The following is a 25,523-nucleotide window of genomic DNA, read 5'->3' on the forward strand; positions in this document are numbered from 1 at the left end:
CTGGAATGCACTTACTCCACTTTCTTTCCTCCTGCTCACCTTCCTTACTCAGCCCAGATGTCACCTTCTCTATGATACCTTCTTTGTGGTACTTAGACTAGTAAGTACTCTATTCCGTATTTCTTAAGCAAATTCTGCTTCCCACTTTACATCATTTTGAAACTGGATTTTAATGGCCTATATCCTTATCTGCATCCCCTACTGAATCATTAGTTTCTCAAGGACATAACCATATCTCAATCACCTTTGCATTCCTAGCATCTAACACAATGCCTGACGCAGAGTAGGCACTCAGTAAATGAGTGTCAATCTGCAGTAAATGGTGGGGAGTGTTACAAATGAAGATGGAAGTAAGTATTAGGGGCCGTCCTCTGAAAACAGCCTTGAACTAAGGAGTCTGGACTTATTCCTATAGACAAGTGTGAGGCCAGTGAAGTTTTTCAAACAGAAGAATAAAATGATTTTCCTCTGGCTACATGCATACATGTGAGTGTGTGTGTATATGTGGGAGGGGAAAAAAAGTGGGAGGGGAGAAGGGAGAATAAATACCAAACCTGAAAAGGTCTCCACATTGATAGTATATGAGATTTAACCTTTCATTAAGATCTCCAGCACTTTTCCAAAGAGCCTATAGCTGTTTGCAGCCCATCTCATTGACTCTGATTCAAAGTAACTTGGCATTTGGCACTGCTAGCTAAGCCAGAAGACTGCTCTGATGGCTTCAGCTATTCCAAAGCCTGCCACAGAGATGCTTGGGGCTGGCTTCAGAGGATACTGTAAGTCTTTCTTCTACCCAACTGGCTTACAGTTACCCCACTTCAGCCTATAACGTGACAGCTCAGGTCACTTTGGGTCAGTGCTCCCATTGTGATAATGGCAACTAACACATACATGTTTCCTGTGTGCCAGGAACTCATTGAAGCATCTTACAAATGTTAATTCATTTAATCCCAGCACAGTTCTATAAGACTGTTAGCACAGTTAGAAATCTTAGAATTGAATAATTGTTTAGAAAAACAACTAGGAGTGGCAATCAACTGACATTAATGTCTATATTATATTTAGCCATTTACTTTTATATATTCATAGAAAGATGTCTGAAATGAACATTACCTTAAGAAAAAATGTTTATGAGTGGTGAGATTGCGAGTTACTTTTTTGCACACACACATACACACACACATATGTGCGTATAATATTGAATTATATTAAGAGTATGTATTTTCATCAATATATCCATTAAAATAAATTTTAAGCTAGCCATATTTTTAATAGCCATCATAAATTGTCAGGAACCAGGAATCAGGAATTAAGAAGAGAAAGAAAGAAAACCAGGCATGAAAACCAGGAAGAAAATAAAGAAAGAAGATTTTAAATGCAGGATGAGGGTAGAACCTAACAATATTCCTAATTCAAATTATTTTCATTAAGTACAGCAAGTAGTTATTCTTTCTCTAACAATCTTCAGGTATCCATGTTAGCAGTGAATAGGATAAGCAGGACCCCTGCCCTCAAAATGATTATCATCCTAAATATTGACGAGTAATAATAAGATGCTGAGCGTTAACAGAGAAGATCAGAATGGTGTAGGAGCCTGTATCAGTGGAAGCTACTTAGATGAGATTTAAAGTTGCCTCTTCAAGGAACTGTGTACATGCAAGAATTAAAGTAAAGATGGAAGTTGGCCAGATTCAAATGAAAGAGAAGAGTGTTTTGGATGCAGAATACAGAAACTGAGGAGGAACTGGGAGCACGGGGGTATGGGGGAGGGACTGAGACAGGCAAGCCAAGCGAAGGCCAACTCCTGCAGGGCTTCGTAAGCCATGGTAACTATTTTAAAGTTTATTCTAAGGGAAATTAAAAGACATTATCTATTCATTCAGCTATCTATCTAGTCATTCACTCAAGAAATATATAACTAGCACTTCCTCTGTTCCCGGCAATGTTCTAAGTGCTGAAAATATTTCTCTGACCAAAACATAAAATTCTCTGCCCTTATGATGTTTACATTCTAGAGAACAGTTTTAAACAGGGCAATTATTATCTCCAGGAATATCCAACAATTGAATAAGAAAGGAAATGCAATCATGATGGACTGCTTTATAAATATTATGCACATAGTCAAAATGCAAAGTGTAAATATTGTTTAAAAACATGAGTAGAAAGGATACTGATTTCAGAATGATGGTTTCATCTGGAGAGAGATGGGAGAGAGTCAGGTAGGATTTACAAGAGAGGTTTCAATTATATCTGTAAGCTGGGTGTACATGCAATTTGAAACAAATATGACAAAATATCAACATCTGTTAAATCTGGATTTTTACGTTTGTTCTGCACTTCCCTGCATATTGAAAATTTTTATAATTTAAAATACTTCATATGATTTGAGCTATTTAAATACTGAATACTAGAGGATAAAAATTTTAAATAAAGACTAAATTGGGGACTTTAAAAGAAAGAAGAGAGAAAACCACAGTAAGGAAAATTTGCAAGTCACAATGTGAATCTGTTGGTGGTTTGGACTGTGATGATGTAGTGGGAATAAAGGGCAATGAAGAGATCAGAAATTTAAATCAACAGGAGGACGTCATTGTTTCGCTGAGAGAAGAACATAACTGCAATGTGGTCTGGTTTGAAAGAGGAAGGAGGAAAAAATAGTGCAAGCCTAACAATTTGGCTAGGCACTCAGAGAATTCCCTACAAGCTTCTGCCAAGACAACTTTTCCACTGCACACCATTCCCCACCAGATACATGCAAAAACTGTCCTAGAAAGAATCTTTAATTTTTTTTCTCTCAAAGACTTTGGGATGGGTTATAAGTAGCAGATCTTTAGCTGCCCAGTCCAAAGCTAAAGCCATGGAAACCCTTTCAGGTGGGTTTGCCAACGCTGGCAACCTTCCAACAAACCCAAGTAAAAGGAAAAAGCAAAAACAACGCGGCTTTCAAAAAGTAACTCAGTGGGAAGCTTTATGACAGAAAGTCAGAATGATTTCCTGCTTCTCACAGCAAAGAAATGTATCTTATTTATTTTAAGTGCAAAGCTGTAAAATGGAAGGAGGGCAGTGCCTATCAACCTTTTAATGTCAATAGGAATATTCTCTAGGAAGTTCCTTTCGTTCCCTAAGTTACCTAATTGCTTTGGAGGTTGGAACCTTTGTATCTTCACTTCAGGGGCAAAAAGAGAAGAGAGTCAAACAAAAGGGAATTGGTGGGAAGCTGGGAGGGAGTGGAGGATGAGCTCCAAGGAGGCAGAACCACTGACAAGTTTTACAACTCCAGCATTTGAGTTACTCTCTTCCTATAAATACTTCCTTCATTTGTGTTCCTCCGTTTGTCCTGCTTTTCTTGGGACATTTTTTTACCTTTTAATAAATAAGTAAATAAAAACGTGGGGAGAAGTGCTTTTCATCACCAATATTTTTTTAACATTTTTTTTTTTTTTTTTTTTTTGCTGTACGCGGGCCTCTCACTGTTGTGGCCTCTCCCGTTGCGGAGCACAGGCTCCGGACGCGCAGGCTCAGCGGCCATGGCTCACGGGGCCCAGCCGCTCCGCGGCATGTGGGATCTTCCCGGACCGGGGCTCAAACCCGTGTCCCCTGCATCGGCAGGCGGACTCTCAACCACTGCGCCACCAGGGAAGCCCTTAACATCTTTATTGGAGTATAACTGCTTTACAATGGTGTGTTAGTTTCTGCTTTATAACAAAGTGAATCAGCTATACATATACATATATCCCCCATCCCCTCCCTCTTGCATCTCCGTCCCACCCTCCCTACCCCACCCCTCTAGGTGGACACAAAGCACCGAGCTGATCTCCCTGTGCTGTGTCATCACCAGTATTTTTAACTATCTTATGCATTATCCTTTTGAATCCTATGAGGTAGACTTTATTATTTTACAGCTGAATTAATTAAGACCCAGGAAGATTCTATAATTTGCTCAAGGTCACAAAACTAGTGGAAAATCAAGCCCAGGCACAGTGATTCCACCATTTTCTGCTATACCACATGCCTTTCTTCATAATCACGTTTTGGAGCCCCATATTTCCAGGAAATTACAGAAAGAGAAAAAATTAAGCTTTCAAGCTGGTCACATGTTAATTATCTCCAGGTTGCTATGATATTTTTCATTTCAAATGTGTGTAAAAAGTGCTGCCCATTTGATTACTACAATTCAATTTGGATGAGGAAAGGGCAAAAAAACCCTTTCCGTTTATTATGTGTTTCTGATTCTTTAGGGGAAATCTGTTACGAATTTAGATGAGAAATATGTTTATTATTACAATTTTAATAAATAGTTCCTGTTAATATTTTTAAAGGAACAGGTTTTCATAATGGCGACCTCTAATTTCTTGGCTTATCTAGGTTACATAATAATCTGAATAGGAACACATGCTCTACAAGCTGGATATCCTATCATTCATTCAGCAGAAGTTGTTTTTTAATCAAGTTTCTATACTGTTTTCAACACTGTGCTAGGTTCTATTGATAAAGATACAAATGGAAAGTGTCTGACCTTCCATTTCCATGCCATCAAATGTCCACAGTAGAAGAAGGCTGACTTACATAATTGCATTAAGAGTATAACATATGATACATATGATAACTGAATTGTGCATTGGTGGCAATGCAAGATAGAAGTACTCATTAGCAAATAGCTCCAACTTGGTTCAAACAAAGCTCTGGGCACCGGACACAGTGATCATAGAGCCACAATTCCTACCCTCGAGTATCCCAGAGCCTGGCAGACACACTCACAAAAAAAGAGCAATTTCAATACATTAAGTATGCCAGGCATATAGGAGAAACTGATTTAATGTTTGTCCAATAAATAATAAGAGAGAGAGGAGGAATAAGGGAAAGAATGAATGAATGAACAGACCAAGATAGGGAAGGAACGAAGGTGGAAGAAAATAAAGTGCTAGCCTGAGAGTAAAAACTAATTATACTGAGGAGAGAAAATTAACCAGGTCTTGGAAGTTCAGTGGTACCTTCTGGGAGGAAATGGAAATAATGCATGTGAAAATGAGAAGTTAACCAGGTAAAAGGGAGAAGAATTTTCAAGGAGAAAGAAAAACCCTAACAAATATATCTAAGGAATGTGTATTCAAAAATATTTTTTCCAACATAACCAAGCTGTTTTGAGGCAAGTGAATCACTATTTCACATTCACTTTTCCTATCAAAGCCTATTTATGGAAACCATCCTTTTCTAAAGACCAAGCATCATAACGGGTGACCAGCTGTAAAAGGAAGTGACTACTTTGCTTAACAATACAATCCCCCCCAGGTCCTTTCTAGATTTTCCTTACATTCGTTACATAGACTCACCAATACTATCTAAGGAAGGTGAAATTTATGACAAATGTAGTATTAAAAAATACAGCTGAAATTTTTGGCTGCGTGTGAGACATGTCCGGAACAATTCATCTTTATTATCTTCCAATAACATAGTGGTTTAAATCTCAAAAGGGTTGGAATTAGACACATCCATGTTGAAATCCACACTCCACCAATGACTCACTGTGCGACTTTAAGCAAAAATAAATTTCCTTCTCTGAGCTTCAACTTCCTCTTACATAAAAATGGAGGTAACAGTAGTAACTAGTTCACAGAATTATTGGAGAGATTAAATAGCACACAAATAGTTTGGTACCTGTTAACAGTTCAGTTATATTAATGATTATCACTCTACTGTTAATTAAGTTTAAAAAATATAGTGATGAGAAATTAATATAGAGATAGATTGATTGATTTAAAGATAAATGAGAAAATTTGGAGAAAGTTCCACCCTCTGTTAAAAGTCTTCCCCATTTGAAAGTAAGATCCTCTAAGTCAATGATTGTCTAGCCCAGTAAATGGCACAGAATAGGCAATGAATTTGCATTTGTTGAACTAGCTTACTATTATAAATATCTCTTTTAATGTCACTTACATTACCTTCTTAGCTTTCTGATTCCAAATGAATGGATTACACAAGGTTAACGTGATTTGGAAACTCCAGAAAGATAGTCATGAGCCACAACAATACTAAAAGGCATCTGGCATGTTTCTTTTTTTTTTATTTATTTCTTGTTGTTTCCCATTTATTTCTTTTAGGTTCTAGAGTGCTGATAAATTCAACTACAGTGCCCACTCTTTACTGTTTTTCTTTAGATTAATATATTTTGCTATTTTGTTATCAATGCATGCATGACAAGAAGTATAATAATCACTCTTGTACATTAACAACTGGACGCATAAACTAACCACATTTGTTATTTTCTGTTAATAATATTAGCAAATAGCTCCAACTTGGCTAATAATAATATTTCTGTTGGTTGTTTCCAGTTTGCCAAAGTACATTAAAAACATATTATGTGGGGCTTCCCTGGTGGCGCAGTGGTTGAGAGTCCGCCTGCCGATGCAGGGGACACGGGTTCGTGCCCCGGTCTGGGAGGATCCCACATGCCGCGGAGCGGCTTGGCCCATGAGCCATGGCCATTGAGCCTGCGTGTCCGGAGCCTGTGCTCCGCAACGGGAGAGGCCACAACAGTGAGAGGCCCACATACCGCAAAAAAAAAAAAAAAAAAAAAAAAAAAAACATATTATGTGAACACTAAAATTAACATAGTTTAATACAGTCACCTGTTTTTTGTCTTCCATTCTAAATTGAAATCTATTACTAAGACTGATGTTTTATTCCTCTTATGCTTGAAATTGAATTCTTTTTCTTTTCCTGCCATCTTTTTTTTTTTTTTTTTTTTTGCGGTATGCGGGCCTCTCACTGTTGTGGCCTCTCCCGTTGCGGGGCACAGGCTCCGGACGCGCAGGCTCAGCGGCCATGGCTCACGGGCCCAGCCACTCCGCGGCATGTGGGATCCTCCTGGACCGGGGCACGAACCCGTGTCCCCTACATCGGCAGGCAGACTCTCAACCACTGCACCGCCAGGGAAGCCCTTCCTGCCATCTTTTTTTTAATCACTCTCCCTGATCAAAAGTTTTTCTGGTTTCAGTGGATAATAATGGCATCATTATCCACTTTTCCTGTTTTCCTCAATGACAAGAAAAAAAAATTAACCTTCTCAGAGGGAATCTAGCATCTATTGCCTTTAGTGTGTTTACATTTATATCTAACTCTGTGTTTGAAATAAAAGTAAGAATAGAGTTTTGGAGTGTCCCAGGGCTCAGTCTTCATCCTCTTTTCTATCTACATTTGCTTCACTGGTGATCCTACCCAGTCTCTTGTTCTCAGTTATACACTGAAGATTTCTGAATTTAAATATGTAGCCCAGACTTCTCATCCGATCTCCAGACTCCAGACTTGAATATTCAACTGCCTACTTGACATATTTATTTGAATGTGCGATAGATATATCAAATTCTACATTTCCAAAACTGAAATCTAGGTCTTTACCTTCCTGATCCCCAAGGCTGCTCTACCCTTAGCATTCTATATTTCACCTGATGGCAAATCCATTCTTTCAGTAGCTCAGGCCAACAACTTTGGAATCATCTTTTGCGTTTTCTCATATCCTTTGGTCAATTGGTCAGGAAATTCCACTAACTCTTCCTTCAAATACAGAAGTCTACCACTTCCCATTACCTCCACTGTAAGATCCTGGTCCTGGTAATCATTGTTAATCACCTTTACTAGTAAAATAACCTCCTAATTAATCTTCCTGATTCTCCTCCTGCCTCTACCTACAGCCACTTCTCAATAGCCCGGGCAGAGATACCTTTTTAAAAAGTAAGCCAGATCATGTTATTCCATTGTCTAAGAACCTACAATAGTTTCCTCTCATTCAAAGTCAAATTTATGTTCTATATGACCTAGCCCTTTGTTATGTATCTGGACTATTTTCCTCTTTATTACGTCTCCCTCTATCCTCCAACACATTGGTCCTTTTGTTCTTCTGTTAAGATATCTGGAAGGCTGTTCTCCTAGGGTCATTGCCCTAGCTGTTCCCTCTGCCTGGAATGCTCCACCCCAGATACACATACTGCTGTTATCCCTTGCCTCCTTCAAGTCCTTGCTCAAATGTCTACCTTGACCAACGTGTTTAGTACTACAAACTGTCCCCCTTTACCCTCTCTTCTATCTCTTCTACCCCAATTCATATACAACCTTTTATTCCATTATGTTGTTAATGTACTAACTTATTTTTGCTGATCATATATTGTCAGTCTTCCCAGTTGGAACACAAGCTAAAGGGTAGGGGGTTTCTGCTTGTTTTGTCAACTTGGGAATAACAAGCTCCTAGAACACAGTAGACACTCAATAAATATCTGAGTCACAAAAGCAGAAAGGACATTTGGATGGAAGACCAACCACAGGAGGAAAATGCTTTTTACTATGCAGATTACTTGCAAAAAAAAAAAAAAAATGACTGACTAAAACCAGAGGAAAGGGAGCCTGAAAAGAGTCTAGCAAACCAGGAAATTAATTGAAATTAATTGTAAAACACTCATTATAGCTCACATCATGTGTGTGAAATTCCCTTGATCCTCTATTGGTTTTAAAGTGATGACTTTAATGTTTTATTCTAGTAAAGTACAAAAATAGTTTTAAGCATTTTACTTTCTCAGTCCTGAGAAATTGCTTCACTGCTATTTTTCAGGTAATCGGTCTTTAATTTCTCATATGCAAATTCTTCTACAAGGGTTTCTCCAGATTAAAACCCTCATTATAGGGAAGGGAGTTCTGTATTTCCATTTTATGTATAGAAAAATGGAGACACAACTAAACATGCAAGGACAGACAGTTCAAATATAAAGAGATCCTTGGTAATCCAGTCATCCACGGGCAGAAAGCAGGCTGAAGAAGCTACTTGGTTGTAAAATGTGCCCTCTCTCATAAAAATGGAAAAAGACTCAGATGCAAGGATCCCCATCCAATGAAAATATCTCTGAGTGCTCATTGTTACTAAATAAATTCCCAAAAAAGTAAAAACAAATGGAGACACAAATAAATAGAGGAAGCGTCTCGTATTCACCAGAAATATTTGTGTGCAAGCTGAAAATGAAATGCATGTCTCCTGATTCAATTGTTCTCTCCTCCATTAACGTAATCATTCATTCATTCAACCTGTTTAACGCGTGTTGTGTACTGGCTACTGGCTTGGCACAGCAGAGCAAAAGGCAAACAGTCCCCTGCTCTCAATTTGCTGTCTACTACATGAAACAGACAAGCAAACTCACTATGAGCATAACAGTTGTGCTATTATGTGCAAAAAAATGTTGTGCAAGAGCTGTGATAGACACCGGCACAGGGAACTGCTTGACCACATGGGAGGAACCTATCACTCCAGGAATCAGAAAAGCCATCCTCAAAGAACAGCTGGAAAATGAAAGAGGAATGAGTTGGATAGTGAGGGGAGAGGGGAAAGGTAAAAATGGAGCCAAGTATTCCAGTCAGCACATTTTATTATTTAAATTCATGTGCTGTGTTCTTCCTCTCTTATTCATCTGCAGTATGACCGGAAGTCATACTTTTTCCAAAGCTGGTCCCTACAAATGTGCATCTGTGATAATCCTTCCCCTCAGCACTCTGCAGAACTATTAAATCATTCTTTATGCCTAATTATGAAATTAATCTTTGCATACAATTTCAAATTCCCCTATAAGATGTAACCAATAAAAAAATATAAAAGCTAAGTAAAAACTATAGCCCTGTGTTGTCAGCTCTCTGAGGGAATTTTATTAAGGGAATCTAAAACAAAAAAATATGCAATAAACCTTGAAGGGCATGAAATAGGCTGGGTCCAATGATAAATGGGTGGCTGTGAGTCCTCTATGTGGCAATGTTAGGAATGTCCTACAATCAATCCTTGTTCTCGTGTGCTGTGGGTACTTGGTGCCCATTCAGAAAAAAATTTCCACACTAGAAAACTTTAGGGACACAAAAGTAAAAATTTACCAATCAGTGTCTGGCTAGCAACCCTCAGGACATATAAGCCAGGATGAGAACCTTGCTGAAGAATTTGAACCAATGAGATTTCTCAGAAGGGAGAATGGATCTACATCAAATATTTATGTCAAATATCAAATACTTATGCCACCACTAGCCCCCTCCTTGCACATGGCAGACATTGCCAATTATTCATGATTCTCCTTCCTACTAAGTAACCTCAGGGCCCCTTTGAAAGGAACACTTTGATCAGTTTGTCTCTCCTGATGTAACATGAGTCAATCAGTTAATCAATCAATCAAAATGTTCACAGGGTTTTCATCTCAGCCCCAACACGTCAGATTAAACCTCATATCCTTCCTCTGTAAAACAGAGTTAATAATACCTACCTCACTTGTTTATTATGAAGATTACTAAAATATCTAGGATAACACCTGACATTTAGTAGGCATTCAATAAATGTTAGTTTCTGCCCTTTTTTTTAATGCTGGCATAAACAGGAATAAAGTGGCTTCCCATTGAGGCAGTTTCCATAAAACCTACCAAACATTTTGGATAGAGACTAAATTTTCATTTGAGGGAGGAATCATGGTTATGTTTTATTTCATGCTAAGGTAATGGTAAAATCAGTCAACTCTAGAAAATGCCTTTTTGGGAATGCCTTTTTTTTTTTTTTTTGAGAGAACAACTCCAAATTATCTTTTATTTATACAAAAAGGGCATGTTTAGCAAAAGACACACCGAGAAAAGAGTCGCCGTGGCCCAGGAGACAGGGCAGGGAGGCGACAGGCCTTCTGAGGCCCTGCTGGGGAGAAGGGGTCCGGGAAAAGTGGTGAGAAGTCCTGGGTAAGTGCTGAGTGGTGGGGGCCACAGAAAGGAGAAAGCTCCAGTTGGATCAACACTGTTGGCAGGTCATGGGTGGGGTTCACAGTGACCTCGCCGCTAACTCTTTTGGGGGTTTCCAGTTAGTGCTGCCGACTGGAGTGAGAGCCGCCCACTGGTTCCTAGAGGGTACCCACCAAAGGACACCAAAGGACAAAGGCTTCCCTGGTGGTGCAGTGGTTAAGAATCCGCCTGCCAATGCAAGGGACATGGGTTCGAGGCCTGGTCCAGGAAGGTCCCATATGCTGCGGAGCAACTGAGCCCGCGTGCCACAACTACTGAAGCCTTTTTGGGAACAGTGTATCTGAACTTTATATTAAATGACACTTGTTAAAGAATGACCTCTGTTACTGCCTCCCTCTTTCTTCTACTCATAATTCCCAGATCCAGTGAATTACTCAAAATTAGATTAATCACTCAATCACAAACACAGATCACTGCCAAATTAGTACCAGGAATATTTCTAATGTGACACATGTCACACCCCTAAGCAGAAGGAAGACTTTGAGGTGCTTACTTAGTTTTGCCCTCTCTGGTTCAGAATCCTGACTCTAAAATTCAGGTGTAATGCACTGAATTTAGATTTCTATCTATAACAGTACATAACAGTTCTGCAACTTGGACTTCCTAAAGGCCACAAAAAGGTTTGCTGAGAATGACTTGATCCATACACCAGAATGAGAATTTGATTATACTTTGATTATACAGTAGATATATTAATTTGTAAATTGCTGTGCTAACCATATGAGTGAGGCACCGTGCTCAGTACCATGGTTCCATTCGTGAGCAAAAGAGGCAAAGTCTCTGACATCAGGGTGCTTTAGTGAAGTAGGGAGGATAGACCTAAACAATATGACGTCTCTCTAAACCTCTCTCTCTCTCTCTCTCTCTCTCTCTCACACACACATACACATATACACACACAAAATAGATTAAAATTATAGTAAGTGCTACAAAGAAAAATAAGGTACCTAAATATAACACGCACACACACACATCACTTCCAGCTCTTCTGAAATATGGAAGTAATGAAAAACTTTAGCTTAGGCTAAGTGAAGAGAAAATATTAAATGAGCAGGGTTATGAACAAGGCAGAAAGAATTCTGAGTCTGCATCACTCTGCTATCTCAAACCAACACCCCAGAGATCCAAATCCAGACACATAAAGAAGGGAGGAAAGGCAGACAAATGGTCTATTGATGGAACAGATTGCCAGCAGGCGTGATGTTGTTAGTCCCCAGTCAACACCCTGTACTATGGGCAGATCTATTGTTCACGTATGAGAAGAGAGTTCCACAACAGCCCCGAATGAGTTTCGTATACCTGAAATGGCCTGACTGGCAGCGGACAACACATACATCTGACTCTCAAAGATTCTCAGCAGCAATTTCCTTTCCTCCAAAATTATACAGGAAATATGGAGCTTGTTAAGGAGTTCCTGCCTAGTCAACTTACAGAACATCAGGCAACTGTCCCAGGATCTTTGACTCCTCATTCCTTCTGCCTGAACAGACATTTGGAAGAGGGTTTGAGAATGCAACAGTCTAGGAACTATTAACTACAGGAATATGACTCCTGCAAGGCTAATACCCAAACAGTAAGCATGAGTACCAGTTATTGCTAAGCAGTCATATCATTTTTAGGTGTCCAGGAAATCAGTGAGCCATCCATCTCCCATTAGATGTATAGGAAGCACAGTAGTGGAATCATAGGATAATGTGGATAATACAGTTTTGGCAGCTCTCCTTCCCTTTAAAAAAATTGTTGTATTTACTGCTGGAGAGGATGCAGAGAAAAGGGAACCCTCCTACACTGTTGGTGAGAATGTAAACTGGTGCAGCCACTATGGAGAACAATATGGAGGTTCCTTAAAAAACTAAAAATAGAGCTACCATATGATGCAGCAATCCCATTCCTGGGCATACATCCAGAGAAAACTCTAATTCAAAAAGGTACATGAACCCTAGTGTTCACAGCAGCACTATTTACAATAGCCAAGACATGGAAGTAACCTAGATGTCCATCGACAGATGAATAGATAAAAGAAGATGTGATATATATATACACACATATGTGTGTGTGTGTAATGTAATATTACTCAGCCATTAAAAAGAATAAAATAATGCCATTTGCAGCAACACTAATGGACCTAGAGATTATCATACTAAGTGAAGTAAGTCAAACAGAGAAAAAGAAATATCATACGACATCACTTATATGGAATCTAAAAAATGATACAAATGAACTTATTTACAAAACAGAAACAGACTCGCAGACAAACTTATAGCTACCAAAGAGGGAAGGGGGTGGGGGAGGGATAAATTAGGAGCTTGGGATTAGCAGATACAAACTACTATATATGAAATAGATAAACAAGAAGGTCCTACATATAGCACAGGAAACTATATTCAATACCTTGTAATAAACTATAATGGAAAAGAAAAAAACTGTTGTTTTCAATATATGTCACCTCAAGCTATGAAAGGATGTATTATACTGGAGAATCACAGAATACGGATCAAGCATGAAAGGGGAGGAAAGTGAGAAGCGGTAGCCACCTAGACAGATGTCATCAGAAAACAGCTCTTGATTTTATAATTTATGCCTCATATGCATTTCTAGAAAGGAATGTAATAATATTGTGCATCTTCTAAGAAACTCTAATATGCTTGTTAGGAGGGAACTTCACCAATGTGATCAAGATCCTTTAATCTAAAATATAAAAAGCATACACTAAACTGATTACAGTAAAACTATAAAATATATATTCTACAGATTCTTAATTAACTTCTACATACCCTTCCAGTGATAACTTACCAGTACACTGAGTACTTCCAATACTGAGTACTTACCATTACACTAAGAATGAAACAGGGATAAAAAAGAAAACCATTAATGCAGAAAAGGCCCTAATTCACAGAAGAAAATAAGGGAGAGATTTAGGAAGAATAACAGTGTATTCAGATGTTTGTAAACCAATGCAAGGTAGGCGTAGTAATTAATGAGAATCTAAACATATCATAATAAGGTTAGCAGTGTCTCAATATTCTGTGATTTGATAGAACTTGTTCATGATACCACCCCCTGTTCAGAGGAAACAGAACTAAAAGTAGTAAAGGGGGCAAATATAAGAGAGTGATATGCCACAAGGAGAGATATCTGGAAAACTGAAGCTAAAAGCTTTGTGAAAGCTCTTTGGGTAAGGATTTTTGAAGAAAGAAAAGAAAGAAAGAAAGAAAGAAAGAAAGAAAGAAAGAAAGAAAGAAAGAAAGAAAGAAAGAAAGAAAGAAAGGAAGGAAGAAAGGAAGAAAGGAAGAAAGGAAGAAAGGAAGAAAGGAAGAAAGGAAGAAAGGAAGAAAGGAAGGAAGAAAGAAAGGAAGAAAGAAAGAAAGAAAGAAAGAGAGAAAGAAAGAAAGAAAAAAAGAGAGAAAGAAAGAGAGAAAGAAAGAGAGAAAGAAAGAGAGAAAGAAAGAGAGAAAGAAAGAGAGAAAGAAAGAAAGAAAGAAAAAGAAAGAAAGAAAGAAAGAAAGAAAGAAAGAAAGAAAGAAAGAAAGAAAGAAAAACTGAAGTGACATTGTTAGAGGAGGATACGGTGGACCATCCAAGTAACCACTTTCCTCTGCCTTCTGACACACTTCCTCCCTTCTAGCTGATCTAGCTTATATCTTCCCTGACATATCCTCTTCCCCTGCCCTTCCTTAAGTTCGGTGTCATACCAGACTTCCAGACTCTGCTCTCATCTATATCCGTGAATTTCCTTATTGATTACATTTACGTCCATGTCTCTTATTTCCACCTATAAACAGATGATTCCTAAAGCTATAACTTCTACCCTGATATCTCTTCTAAGCTTCTGCTCCCATCTGCTCTACTCATCATAAACATTTCAAACACAACATGTCCAAACTGGAACTAGATATCACTCCTATAAAATGTGACGCTTTTCTTCCAACACCCTGCATCTTAGTTAACAGCACTGCCATCAGCTTGGTTAGAAGCCTCTCTCCTGACTCTGCTGTCTGTCTACCTCATCATTTCTTTCAGTCCTAGCTCTGAAATGTCTTTACCAGCTGAATGTTCTCAGGACAGTGGCTTTTAATTATTGCCCTAACATCCCTTGCCTGTCCTATTGTGATAGCCTTCTAACCATTTTATTCACCTCCAGTCTCTACCTGCCATCCAGACCTCCTGTCTTTCCAGTCTATCTTCCCCCACTATTAATCCTGGCCTTGAGACAACATAGCTCATGGAAAGCCTTAGGTAGGGTTAGGGTGATTGCATCTAGTAATTATCATATAAGACATTCACACACTGGATGAGAAGTCAGCCTGATAATCTCTAAGGTTGGGCTGCCAACCAAGGACCAGTTGTATAGTCACTGAGCTTGCTGATTCAAAACAAAATTCTTTTGTCCCACCCCAAATGTACTGATTTGAAATCTCCTGAGTTTAGACTCTTGAATTGTATTTTTGTAGACTCTCCAAGTGATTGTGATGCACATCCGTTCTTGGAAACTCTAAGATCTTATCCAATTCATAAGATTCAATGATTATAACACTATAATCAGAATCCAATATTTTCTATTCCAAGAGAATAGTTTCAAAAGTATTTTGTGCAATGGCAGCATCATTAAAGTCTTTGCAGTGGTTCACGTTAAATGAAAAAACATTCATTTGAATATATAAATTCTGACAACTTTGAGAAAATAATCACAACACATTAGAGGCATCCCTTATACACATTTCTTCCAACACATATATCTAATGGAGATGTCTTTCTTTTTTTTTTTTTTTTTTTTTTGCGGTACACGGGCCTCTCACTGTTGTGGCCTCTTCCGTTGCGGAGCACAGGCTCCGGACGCGCAGGCTCAGCGGCCATGGCTCACGGGCCCAGCTGCTCCGAGGCATGTGGGATCTTCCCGGACCGGGGCACGAACCCATGTCCCCTGCATGGGCAGGCGGACTCTCAACCACTGCGCCACCAGGGAAGCCCTAATGGAGATTTCTTAAGTTTCACACGTGATGTTAACAGGTTGCACATGAAGAGTTCAAGAATAGATTTGACATAAAAACAGTGGTGAATGTTATCATAGAGAAAACACTCAGTGATTAGGGTGCTAATGACGTTTAGACAAAAGCAGTTAAGATTTAGCAGAACAACAGGGGGAAAAAAAGGAGTAAAGTGAAAGCCCTTAAATATTTATTTTTTCAGGTGCTTCTCTTTAGCTGTTGAAAGGATTCCTGCTTCATGTACCACATAACATCTTTCCTGTATCAGTAAATTACTATGGATATTTAGTAGCTCATGACCTAGCAGGGGAAACAGACCCCTACAGAATTAACTACAGTAGATAATGAATTTCATTGTCATATCAGTGTTATAAATAAGCTGTTATGGAAGGATAAAGATAGGAATGATTAGTCCCTATTTTCTTGTAAAATAGTCTCTATGAAGAACAAATTTGTAAATATGAACCTAAACCCTATGGTATACTGAAATCTCAGAAGTTGATATCCTACATAATAAGCAGCATATGTGAACACAGGTACCTGAAAATATAGATACAGGTATATTCATTAGCAATGAGATATGCATTTATTTATAATCCTATACACCATATAAAATAACTCATATTTAGTCTGGGCTATCCACATACACATTTTTTAAAGTTAAAAGCACAGGTTTTTAAACTAAGCATACATTTTCCCACAGAAACTATTTTGTAAAGTGTGCTGAGGATCCTAGGCTAACTCACAAATCCTATTAAACCCATATTGCATCTTACTATAAACTAATAGTACTATTTGAAACCTAAGATCTTGAAGAAAAAGACTGGCAAGGCAGAAATAAGAGAGAGAAGAAAGAATGTTTTTGTTTCTTTCTACAACAGAGCTGCCTTAGACATACTTTGAAAGAACCCCATGCTTCTTTGTCATTGTCAGGGAGGAAGAAATTTCCCTCTACCCTTCTAGGTTCTTCTGGCTGACATCAAGAGAATTAAATTGACATGAGACATTAAGAAGATAAATCAAAGAGTTTAACAACCTGTAGACATGGGAGAGACTCAGGAAAAATGAGTAACTCACCAAAATGGCCAAAGCCCTCATCTTAAGTACCATCCTCAGCTAAAGACGATAGAGGATGTTGAGGGTGGGGACAGTCAGCGAGGGGAGGAAAAGCACAGTAAGGGTAAAGGTTTTTATGCAGATTCAAGACTTTGCCTTCTCCGCTGATAAGAATTTCTAGAGATTTGGTCAGCCTCCTCTTCTGTACAGTGAGGGTGCTACCCTTCCAAATGGAGATTTCCCTTATGAATGCAAATGTTTCTTACAAAAGGGTGTCTCTCCTAGTGGGGTTTTCAGTTTTTTTCCCCCGTCTGCCGTTTCTTAGAAAATAACCAGCTGAAGGTAATTAATATCTCAAAGAGACATACTTGGGGATGGCAAATTCTGCTCCCCTATGCCATCATTACATACTGTTATTGTTGTCTCCCTTACCTCCTAGTAGCCATTGATATGCAAAGCCACTTACTACAATACCCTTGACCAGGAGATACAGGAAGTTACAGCTATATCAATTAGGATTTGGTTTGGCTGCATATATAAGGGAAATAAAAGTTGTTTAAACAAGGTAAATATGATATACACATTCCAGAGCTAGTCAGTGATTCCACGGTTAACAGGGACTCAGGCTCCCTACATTTTTCTCTTCCAAATCCCAGAACATGTTTTCTGACCTTAATGTTCCCTTATAGTCCAAGATAACTGCTGAAGCTCTAGCCATCATGTGTATAGTCCAGTCGACAGAAGGAGAAAGCCAGAAAGGGCAAAAAAGGTACTTTCCAAGATGAGTCATTTTCCTTGAAGGAGTTCTCTGCTTACATCTTTCTGGCTAAAACCTATCACATGGCACACCTGACTGCAAAGGTTGCTGGCAAGTGTAGCGTTTTAGCTGCATCCTTTACCACCCCAAATGAAACGGAGATCTGCTGCTGAGGATAAAGGGGAGAATGGATATTTGCAGGCAGTTAATAATCTCTGCCACATTGCTGAAGTGTCCAATGCTCCAGATTACTAACTCCTCTCCTACCCACTGAATAAAGCTATCTCAATTCTATTTTAAAAATCTAATTGACAAGAATGATCCTTTGAGAGCAATGGTTCTCAACTCTGGCTGCAAGTTTAGAAGCACTTAGAGTGCCTTTTAAAAATCCTGATACCCAGGCCAATGAAATCAGAAACTCTGGCACTGAAACCCAGGCCGCAGTACTTTTTTAAAAATATCTAAGTGATTCCAGTGTGTAGCCAAGTTTGAGAATCACTGCCCTAAAGAAATGTAAAAGGAAGGCACATAACCCAAATGACGCCAAATTGTCATGTTTTTTTGCCGTGGATTCAAGGACCAATGCTGGTCATCCTTGATGCCTTTGTCTTTCACGTATCCCCACATGCATTTAAACAGTCTACATTGCTTCCAATATTTCTCAAATCTCTCGACACCTTTACCTCATCCAAAATCCACACAGCAACCAAAATAATGTTTAAAACACACGCACCCAAATCTGACCATGTGATTCCTCTTACTCTACATAGGTCCCTCCAATGACTTCCCATTGATCTAAGACCCTCTGCCCTGCAAGATCCCCTCCTGCCTACGTTCCAGACTTAACCTTAGGCCACTCAGCACATTACTGTACGGAACCTCCTTTCATGCCTCCCATGCCCCCTAGCTCTTTCCTTACAATTAACTTCTATTTGCCAAACCTACCAAATCCACAAATTCAGCCAAACCACAACACTTGCATTTGCTAATTCCTGTTGAAGGAGATTTTCCCGCTCCCACAGACTGAGCCAAGGTCCATGCTCTACTTCTTCATGGTCCTTATCCCACCTGTAAGTAATGCTATAAAAGTCCCCCTTACCCCCACCAATTTTTTTTTTGGAGGGCAGGGAATATGTTCTTCATCCTTTTGTTTTCAGAACCTAGAACAGCTCCTGTCACAGAGTATGTATTTGATACTCTAAAGATAAATATTTTATGACTGAATATATGAAGAAAGGAGTAGTAGGGGATACTGAGATTAGACAGGTAGACTGGAGACAAACTCTAAGGATCATAGGCACCTGCTTACAACTTAGGCACAAGTGACCCAAGTCCATATTTCTTCCTTCTTTTTCAATATGTGTCTGTGTCTCTGCAGGTTGTGATTTGATCCCAGTACAGTATCTTCGCTGGGGTGACCCTGAGCCCATTGCAGCTGTGGTGTTTGCCTGCCTCGGCCTGCTAGCCACCCTGTTTGTCACCGCGGTCTTCATCATTTACCGTGATACACCAGTAGTCAAGTCCTCCAGCAGGGAACTCTGCTACATTATCCTTGCTGGCATCTGCCTGGGCTACTTATGTACCTTCTGCCTCATTGCAAAGCCCAAACAGATTTACTGCTACCTTCAAAGAATAGGCATCGGTCTCTCCCCAGCCATGAGCTATTCAGCCCTTGTAACCAAGACCAATCGTATTGCAAGGATCCTGGCTGGCAGCAAGAAGAAGATCTGTACCAAAAAGCCCAGATTCATGAGTGCCTGTGCCCAGCTAGTGATTGCTTTCATTCTCATATGCATCCAGCTGGGCATCATCATCGCCCTCTTTATAATGGAGCCTCCCGACATAATGCACGACTACCCAAGCATTCGAGAAGTCTACCTGATTTGTAACACCACCAACCTAGGAGTTGTCACTCCTCTTGGATACAATGGATTGCTGATTTTGAGCTGTACCTTCTATGCTTTCAAGACCAGAAATGTTCCAGCCAACTTCAACGAGGCCAAGTATATCGCCTTCACAATGTACACCACCTGCATTATATGGCTGGCCTTTGTGCCCATCTACTTTGGCAGCAACTACAAAATCATCACCATGTGTTTCTCAGTCAGCCTCAGCGCCACAGTGGCACTTGGCTGCATGTTTGTGCCGAAGGTATACATCATCCTGGCCAAACCAGAGAGAAACGTGCGCAGCGCCTTCACCACGTCCACAGTGGTGCGCATGCACGTGGGGGATGGCAAGTCTTCCTCGGCAGCCAGCAGATCCAGCAGCCTGGTCAACCTGTGGAAGAGGAGGGGCTCCTCTGGGGAAACCCTAAGGTAAAAGTTTTGCAGGTGCTGTAGAGCACTGGCCCTTAGGGCGGAAGCAGTGGCATTTGTTTCCCAGGCCTTTTAGATGTGAAATACCTGAATAACTGAAACTAGGGGAGGCAGGGTGCTGGGAAAGGGCTTTGAACGTTTGCACTGAATGGTTTTTATGGAGTTAATTGGGTATGGGCCTAGTGACTTAAGCTAAAGCCAGAAACATAAAAGTTGAGATAGAGAAAAAAAAAGCAAAGACTTACAACAAAAGGGAAGTGAGGTCAGAAGGACAGGGAGAGCACAGCTAAATCACTGAGGCAAGGCAAGGACCTCCGGGTCCTGAGGGGACAGAGATACACCATGGACTAAATTCTAATTCACCCGCATAGAACAGAGAAAATTAGTGTTAACAAAGATTATGCTGAGAACAGAGCGCCAAGAGCCTTACACATCTGACTGCACTTACATGTGCCTGAACCTCTCTCAAGCCCAGAAGAACCCTTGACTGCCCATCCCACGGAGGCACAAGAAATGTAGAATTTATACTTTCATTCTTAATGGGCAACTTGAACTCTTTGGGACAAGTCTAAGTAGCTGAAAGGGGCAAAACAACAAAGGGGCTTTGCATATAACCTTCCTAAACAACCAGCCGGTTTCTCACTTTCTCTGTTGTCCATAGTCCCATCCCATCCACCAAGGCCAGCATCCCAGGTAGTAGTTATCGGCCAATTGCCATCTGAAAAGTATGAAGCCAACAGTCAATGATATCCCTCCATGTGGAGGACTTTCTTATGTGATAAATGCCCCCTAAGGCACTTCAAAAGGCAATGAAATCATCTTATCAGTGGCTTGAGAACAAATTTGGAGGTATTAAAAAGGCTACATAGATTGTTACTGGGAATAATATTTAAGAAAACACATCAAAAGAGCTAGTCAGAGCATCAGTCTGCAAACTCCAGAGATTTGAGAATTTTCCTAAAATCTAGACAAATAAGTGGAAGATAAGCATTTTTCAAATGGAAGATAAATAGCTAAATACTAATCCTTGAACAATTCTCTTATACCATCATTTAGCCTGCCTGAAAAGTCCTACTTTCCTATCAGCCCTGATTCTTCAAAGCCTGAATTATGGGTGATGGTAAAGGTACTGTGTCTGCTGAGGACTAAAAAGGACTCACAGGATTGCTCTATGCCTCTCATCTCTTTCCACATATACTGTGCAAGGTATTCAACTAAACTGTAAACCTTGGGAAAAATAACCCCTTCTACTTCCTCAATAAATCCTGGGTATGTCATGGCCTATACATAGAAGACCTTCCATATATCTAACTGCTGGCATATTTTCCATCTGCCTTCCTGACTTCTAAAACATTCTTTTTCTGCAACTTCTGCAAGATAAGCCTTTTATTTTGTCCAAGAAAATTTATTTTTTCCAAACTTTTATTTTATCAGCCTCTCCTTAAACTCTCTCTTCAAATAAAATCTTCCAGGGCATCCTGATAGATAAAACAAACCAGTTGCTGGAGGGATGGAATTGTGAGACTGTGCCTAAGCACCCCCGAAATTCACCAGGGCAGGCTCCATGGAGAGAACATGGAGCAATGGTGAAGAGCACTGGCCTTGCAGCCAGCTTGTCCTGAGTCTGAACACTGGCACTATCATTTCTTGTCTCTGAGCCTTGGTTCCTTCATCTGCCAAATTGAGATCATACCACCTACCGCATAGGATTGTCAAGAGCGAAAGAAATAGTGTGTGCAAAGGCCAAGCACACAACAGACACTTTATTGGAGGTAGCAGAGTGCAGAGCTGGGCAGCACTGGGATTAAACATCCCAGTTAGCTGGGCAGCATCACTTACTAGCTGTATAACCACAGGCAAATCACTTAACATCTCTATGCCTCCATTTCCTCCTCTGATGAATGGAGTTAATGAAATACATATTACATACAGTGGTTGTAAGACTAAATAAGTAAACACATGTAAGTGTATGCCACACAGTAAGTACTTCTTAACTGTTTGCTATTATTATTAACTAAGTAAACAGCTGTCAGGCTTTGTCCATACCTGAATGTCTCTGTGTCAGGTGTGCAATGAGGATGATCTTCACAACAAAGAGAGCATCATATAAGGCAGAATAGACCTATACATACATTGATTGTATAGCCTGGGCTTTCTAGTGCATCTCCATTTTTACATTGTCTAGCTTCTAGCCAGACTGTAGAACATACCCTTTGTCCCAATCTAAGCAGGATAAGCTTGGGAGTGGAGGCCTTGTCTACCTTGTTCATCACTGTGCCTCCAGGGCCTAGAAGTACTGAGAAGGGTGCTTGACACATAGAAGACACTTAATAATCATTCATTGGTATGTTTGTTGAATGAATGGACTGGAGAATGTAGTAATGTGGTAGCTACTTTTTGCTTGTCTTCAAGTGTGCACACTACTTCCCCCTACTGGTTCTACTAACTTTCATAAGATTAAGCCTACAATGATCAGGTGTTTTTCGTTTTAATTAATTTTTAGCGGAGCATAGTTGCTTTACAGTGTTGTGTTATTTTCTGCTGTACAGCAAAGTGAATCAGTTATACATATACATATAGCCACTCTTTTATAGATTTCCTTCCCATTTAGATCACCACAGAGCACTGAGTAGAGTTCCCTGTGCTATATAGTAAGTTCTCATTAGTTATCCATTTTATACATAGTAGTGTATATATGTCAGTCCCAATCTCCCAATTCATCCCACCCCCCCCTTCCCACCTTGGAAACCATAAATTTGTTCTCTAAATCTGTAACTCTATTTCTGCTTTGCAAATAAGTTCACCATTTTTCTAGATTCCACATATAAGCAATATTACACGATATTTGTTTTTCTCTTTCTGACTTACGTCACTCTGTATGACAATCTCTCGGTCAACCTTCATCTCTGCAAATGGCACCATTTTGTTCCTTTTATGGCTGAGTAATATTCCCTTGTATATATATGTACCACATCTTCTTTATCCATTCCTCTGCTGATGGACATTTAGGTTGCTTCCATGTTCCTAGCTATCATAAATAGTGCTGCAATGAACATCAGCATGCATGCATGCATCCATTCAAATTATGGTTTTCTCCAGGTATATGCCTAGGAGTGGGATTTCTGGGTCATATGGTAGCTCTATTTTTAGTTTTTTAAGGAACTTCCATACTGTTCTCCACTGTGGCTATAACAATTTACATTCCCACCAACAGTGTAGGAGGGTTCCCTTTTCTCCATACCCTCCCCAGCATTTACTGTTTGTAGATCTTTTGATAATGGCCAATCTGACTGATGTGAGGTGATACCTCATTGTAGTTTTGATTTGCATTTTTCTAATAATTAGTGATGTTGAGCATCTTTTCATGTGTTTGTCAGCCATACGTATGTCTTCTTTGGTGAAATGTGTATTTAGGTCTTCTGCCCACTTTTTGATTGGGTTGTTTGTTTTTATGATATTGAGCTGCATGAGCTGTTTGTATATCTGGGAGATTAATCCCTTGTCAGTTGCTTCATCTGCAAATATTTTCTCTGATTCTGAGGGTTGTCTTTTGTATGGCAACATAAAAGACCCCGAATAGCAAAAGCAATCTGGAGAAAGAAGAATAGAGCTGGAGGAATCAGGCTCCCTGACTTCAGACTATGCTACAAAGCTACAGTAATCAAGACAGTATGGCACTGGCACAAAAACAGAGATAGAGATCAATGGAACGGTATAGAAAGTCTAGAGATAAACCCACACACCTATCACCACCTAATCTATGACAAAGGAGGCAAGAATATACAATGGAGAAAAGACAGTCTCTTCAGTAAGTTGTGATGGGAAAACTGAACAGCTACATGTAAAAGAATGAAATTAGAACACTCCCTAACACCATACACAAAAATAAACCCAAAATGGATTAGAGACCTAAATGTAAGACCGGACACTATAAAAGTCTTAGAGGAAAATATAGGCAGAACACTCTTTGACGTAAATCACAGCAAGATATTTTCCAATCCACCACCTAGAGTAATGAAAATAAAAACAAAAATAAACACATGGGACCTAATTAAACTTACAAGCTTTTGCACAGCAAAGGAAACCGTAAACAAAGCCTGCTGTGACCTGTATTACAAATATCCCCTGCACTCCTGTGATCATCAGTTTCTGCTCAAATTCCCACCCACTGATCTCATGTTTTGCTATAATTCTAACATTCCTCTAGTAACATTAGATTACTATTTTCTACTATTTCATTTCTAATTTAGTAAATAAAAGGGCAGCATAAGCAACAAAATTCACTGATAAAGCCAATAGAAACAGGAATTCTTAGGATTTGGGGTCCTATTTTAACTTGTTTTCCCTAAAGGGTCATGTAGTTGTTTTTTTTGTTGTTGTTGTTGTTGGAAGTTCTTAAACAGAGGGCTTTATTTTTATTTTTTTTCCTCAGCAGGTTCTTATTAGTTATCTATTTTATACATATCAGTGTACACATGTCAATCCCAATCTCCCAATTCATCACACACACCCCGCCGCCACTTTCCCCCCTTGGTGTCCATACGTTTGTTCTCTACATCTGTGTCTCTATTTCTGCCCTGCAAACCAGTTCAACTGTACCATTTTTCTAGATTCCACATATATGAGTTAATATACGATATTTGTTATTCTCTTTCTGACTTACTTCACTCTGTATGACAGTCTCTAGATCCATCCAGGTCTCTAGGGTCATGTAGTTCTTAATGACTGGATTCTGTAGTCAGCACATCTGGGTATTAGAATATGAAAGAAGGTACAGAGGGACCTTTGGCAAGTGTTGGCTTTTCTGTATAAGGTCTTGGCAAATGCTGGTCTATGTGATTATAGCTGAGACAGGCTATCCTCTGATTATATAGAGACTTCTTTTTGCCATTAACCAGGATATTCACGCTGGAACCTGCTTCTGATATAGAGAAGAAGAAAGGCCTGAGAAAGCTATAATACCCTTGCATCACATACATCCCATAGCTGCTCCCTGCTTTGAAGCTATAATTCTAAGAAATAAAGTTAGATCCAAACTGAAATTCCTCTATACCTCCCATGAGCTCTCAAACTAAGTATTCCTTCTCTGTGATCCAAAATCAAGATGTTCAGAACATAGTAGATATAACTGCTTATGTATGGATTTATCTCTCCTTTTAGTTTATAGTTTTATAAAGGCCAGTATGTATCACATTGCCTTTCACACTGGGGCTTAATTAATGGGGAACAAGTGAACTTGGGTGCTCCTAATATTTTCACATTTTAGTCTAAATTACTTTCATTAGTTGTGCTTCTCAGGCTTGAATTCTGTAATATGCCAATAAGCCTATCTGTTGGGATCTAGAGTGACATTAAATATTTAACCTAAATCTTTGGATGTAGGTCTTTGGGGAGAAGCAGCTGCTCTGCTCAGCCTAGCCTGGTTCTGCTCGCTTCCATCTAGTGTATGGTGAAGTAGGCTGCTATAAATCCAGATTGGGTTTGGGCCCTGTTTCTGAAAAGGCTTACATATGTCCCTTCCATGTCTCATGGCAGACAGTGAGGGCTCCACTTTAAGGAGGACACTAATTGCCTAACTTAGAGTGAAAAAGATAATAATAACTTCTGAGGTTA

The 25,523-nt window shown here is 39.5% G+C and overlaps 1 protein-coding gene across 2 annotated transcripts in view; it reads left to right on the plus strand.

Moving 5' to 3' along the window:
- Nucleotides 1-25,523, plus strand: part of GRM5 (glutamate metabotropic receptor 5) — a gene marked incomplete at both ends in the record, with an annotated part of 535,510 nt that overhangs the window by 459,440 nt on the left and 50,547 nt on the right. For both annotated transcript variants that reach the window (XM_079708490.1, XM_079708489.1), the window contains one exon: nucleotides 18,971-19,910. In XM_079708490.1, the coding sequence (XP_079564616.1) occupies nucleotides 18,971-19,910 (940 nt within the window). The remainder of the gene's footprint in view (nucleotides 1-18,970; nucleotides 19,911-25,523) is intronic.

This window comes from Hyperoodon ampullatus, assembly GCF_949752795.1.
Source record: "Hyperoodon ampullatus genome assembly, chromosome: 7".
NCBI classification, from domain to species: domain Eukaryota; kingdom Metazoa; phylum Chordata; class Mammalia; order Artiodactyla; family Ziphiidae; genus Hyperoodon; species Hyperoodon ampullatus.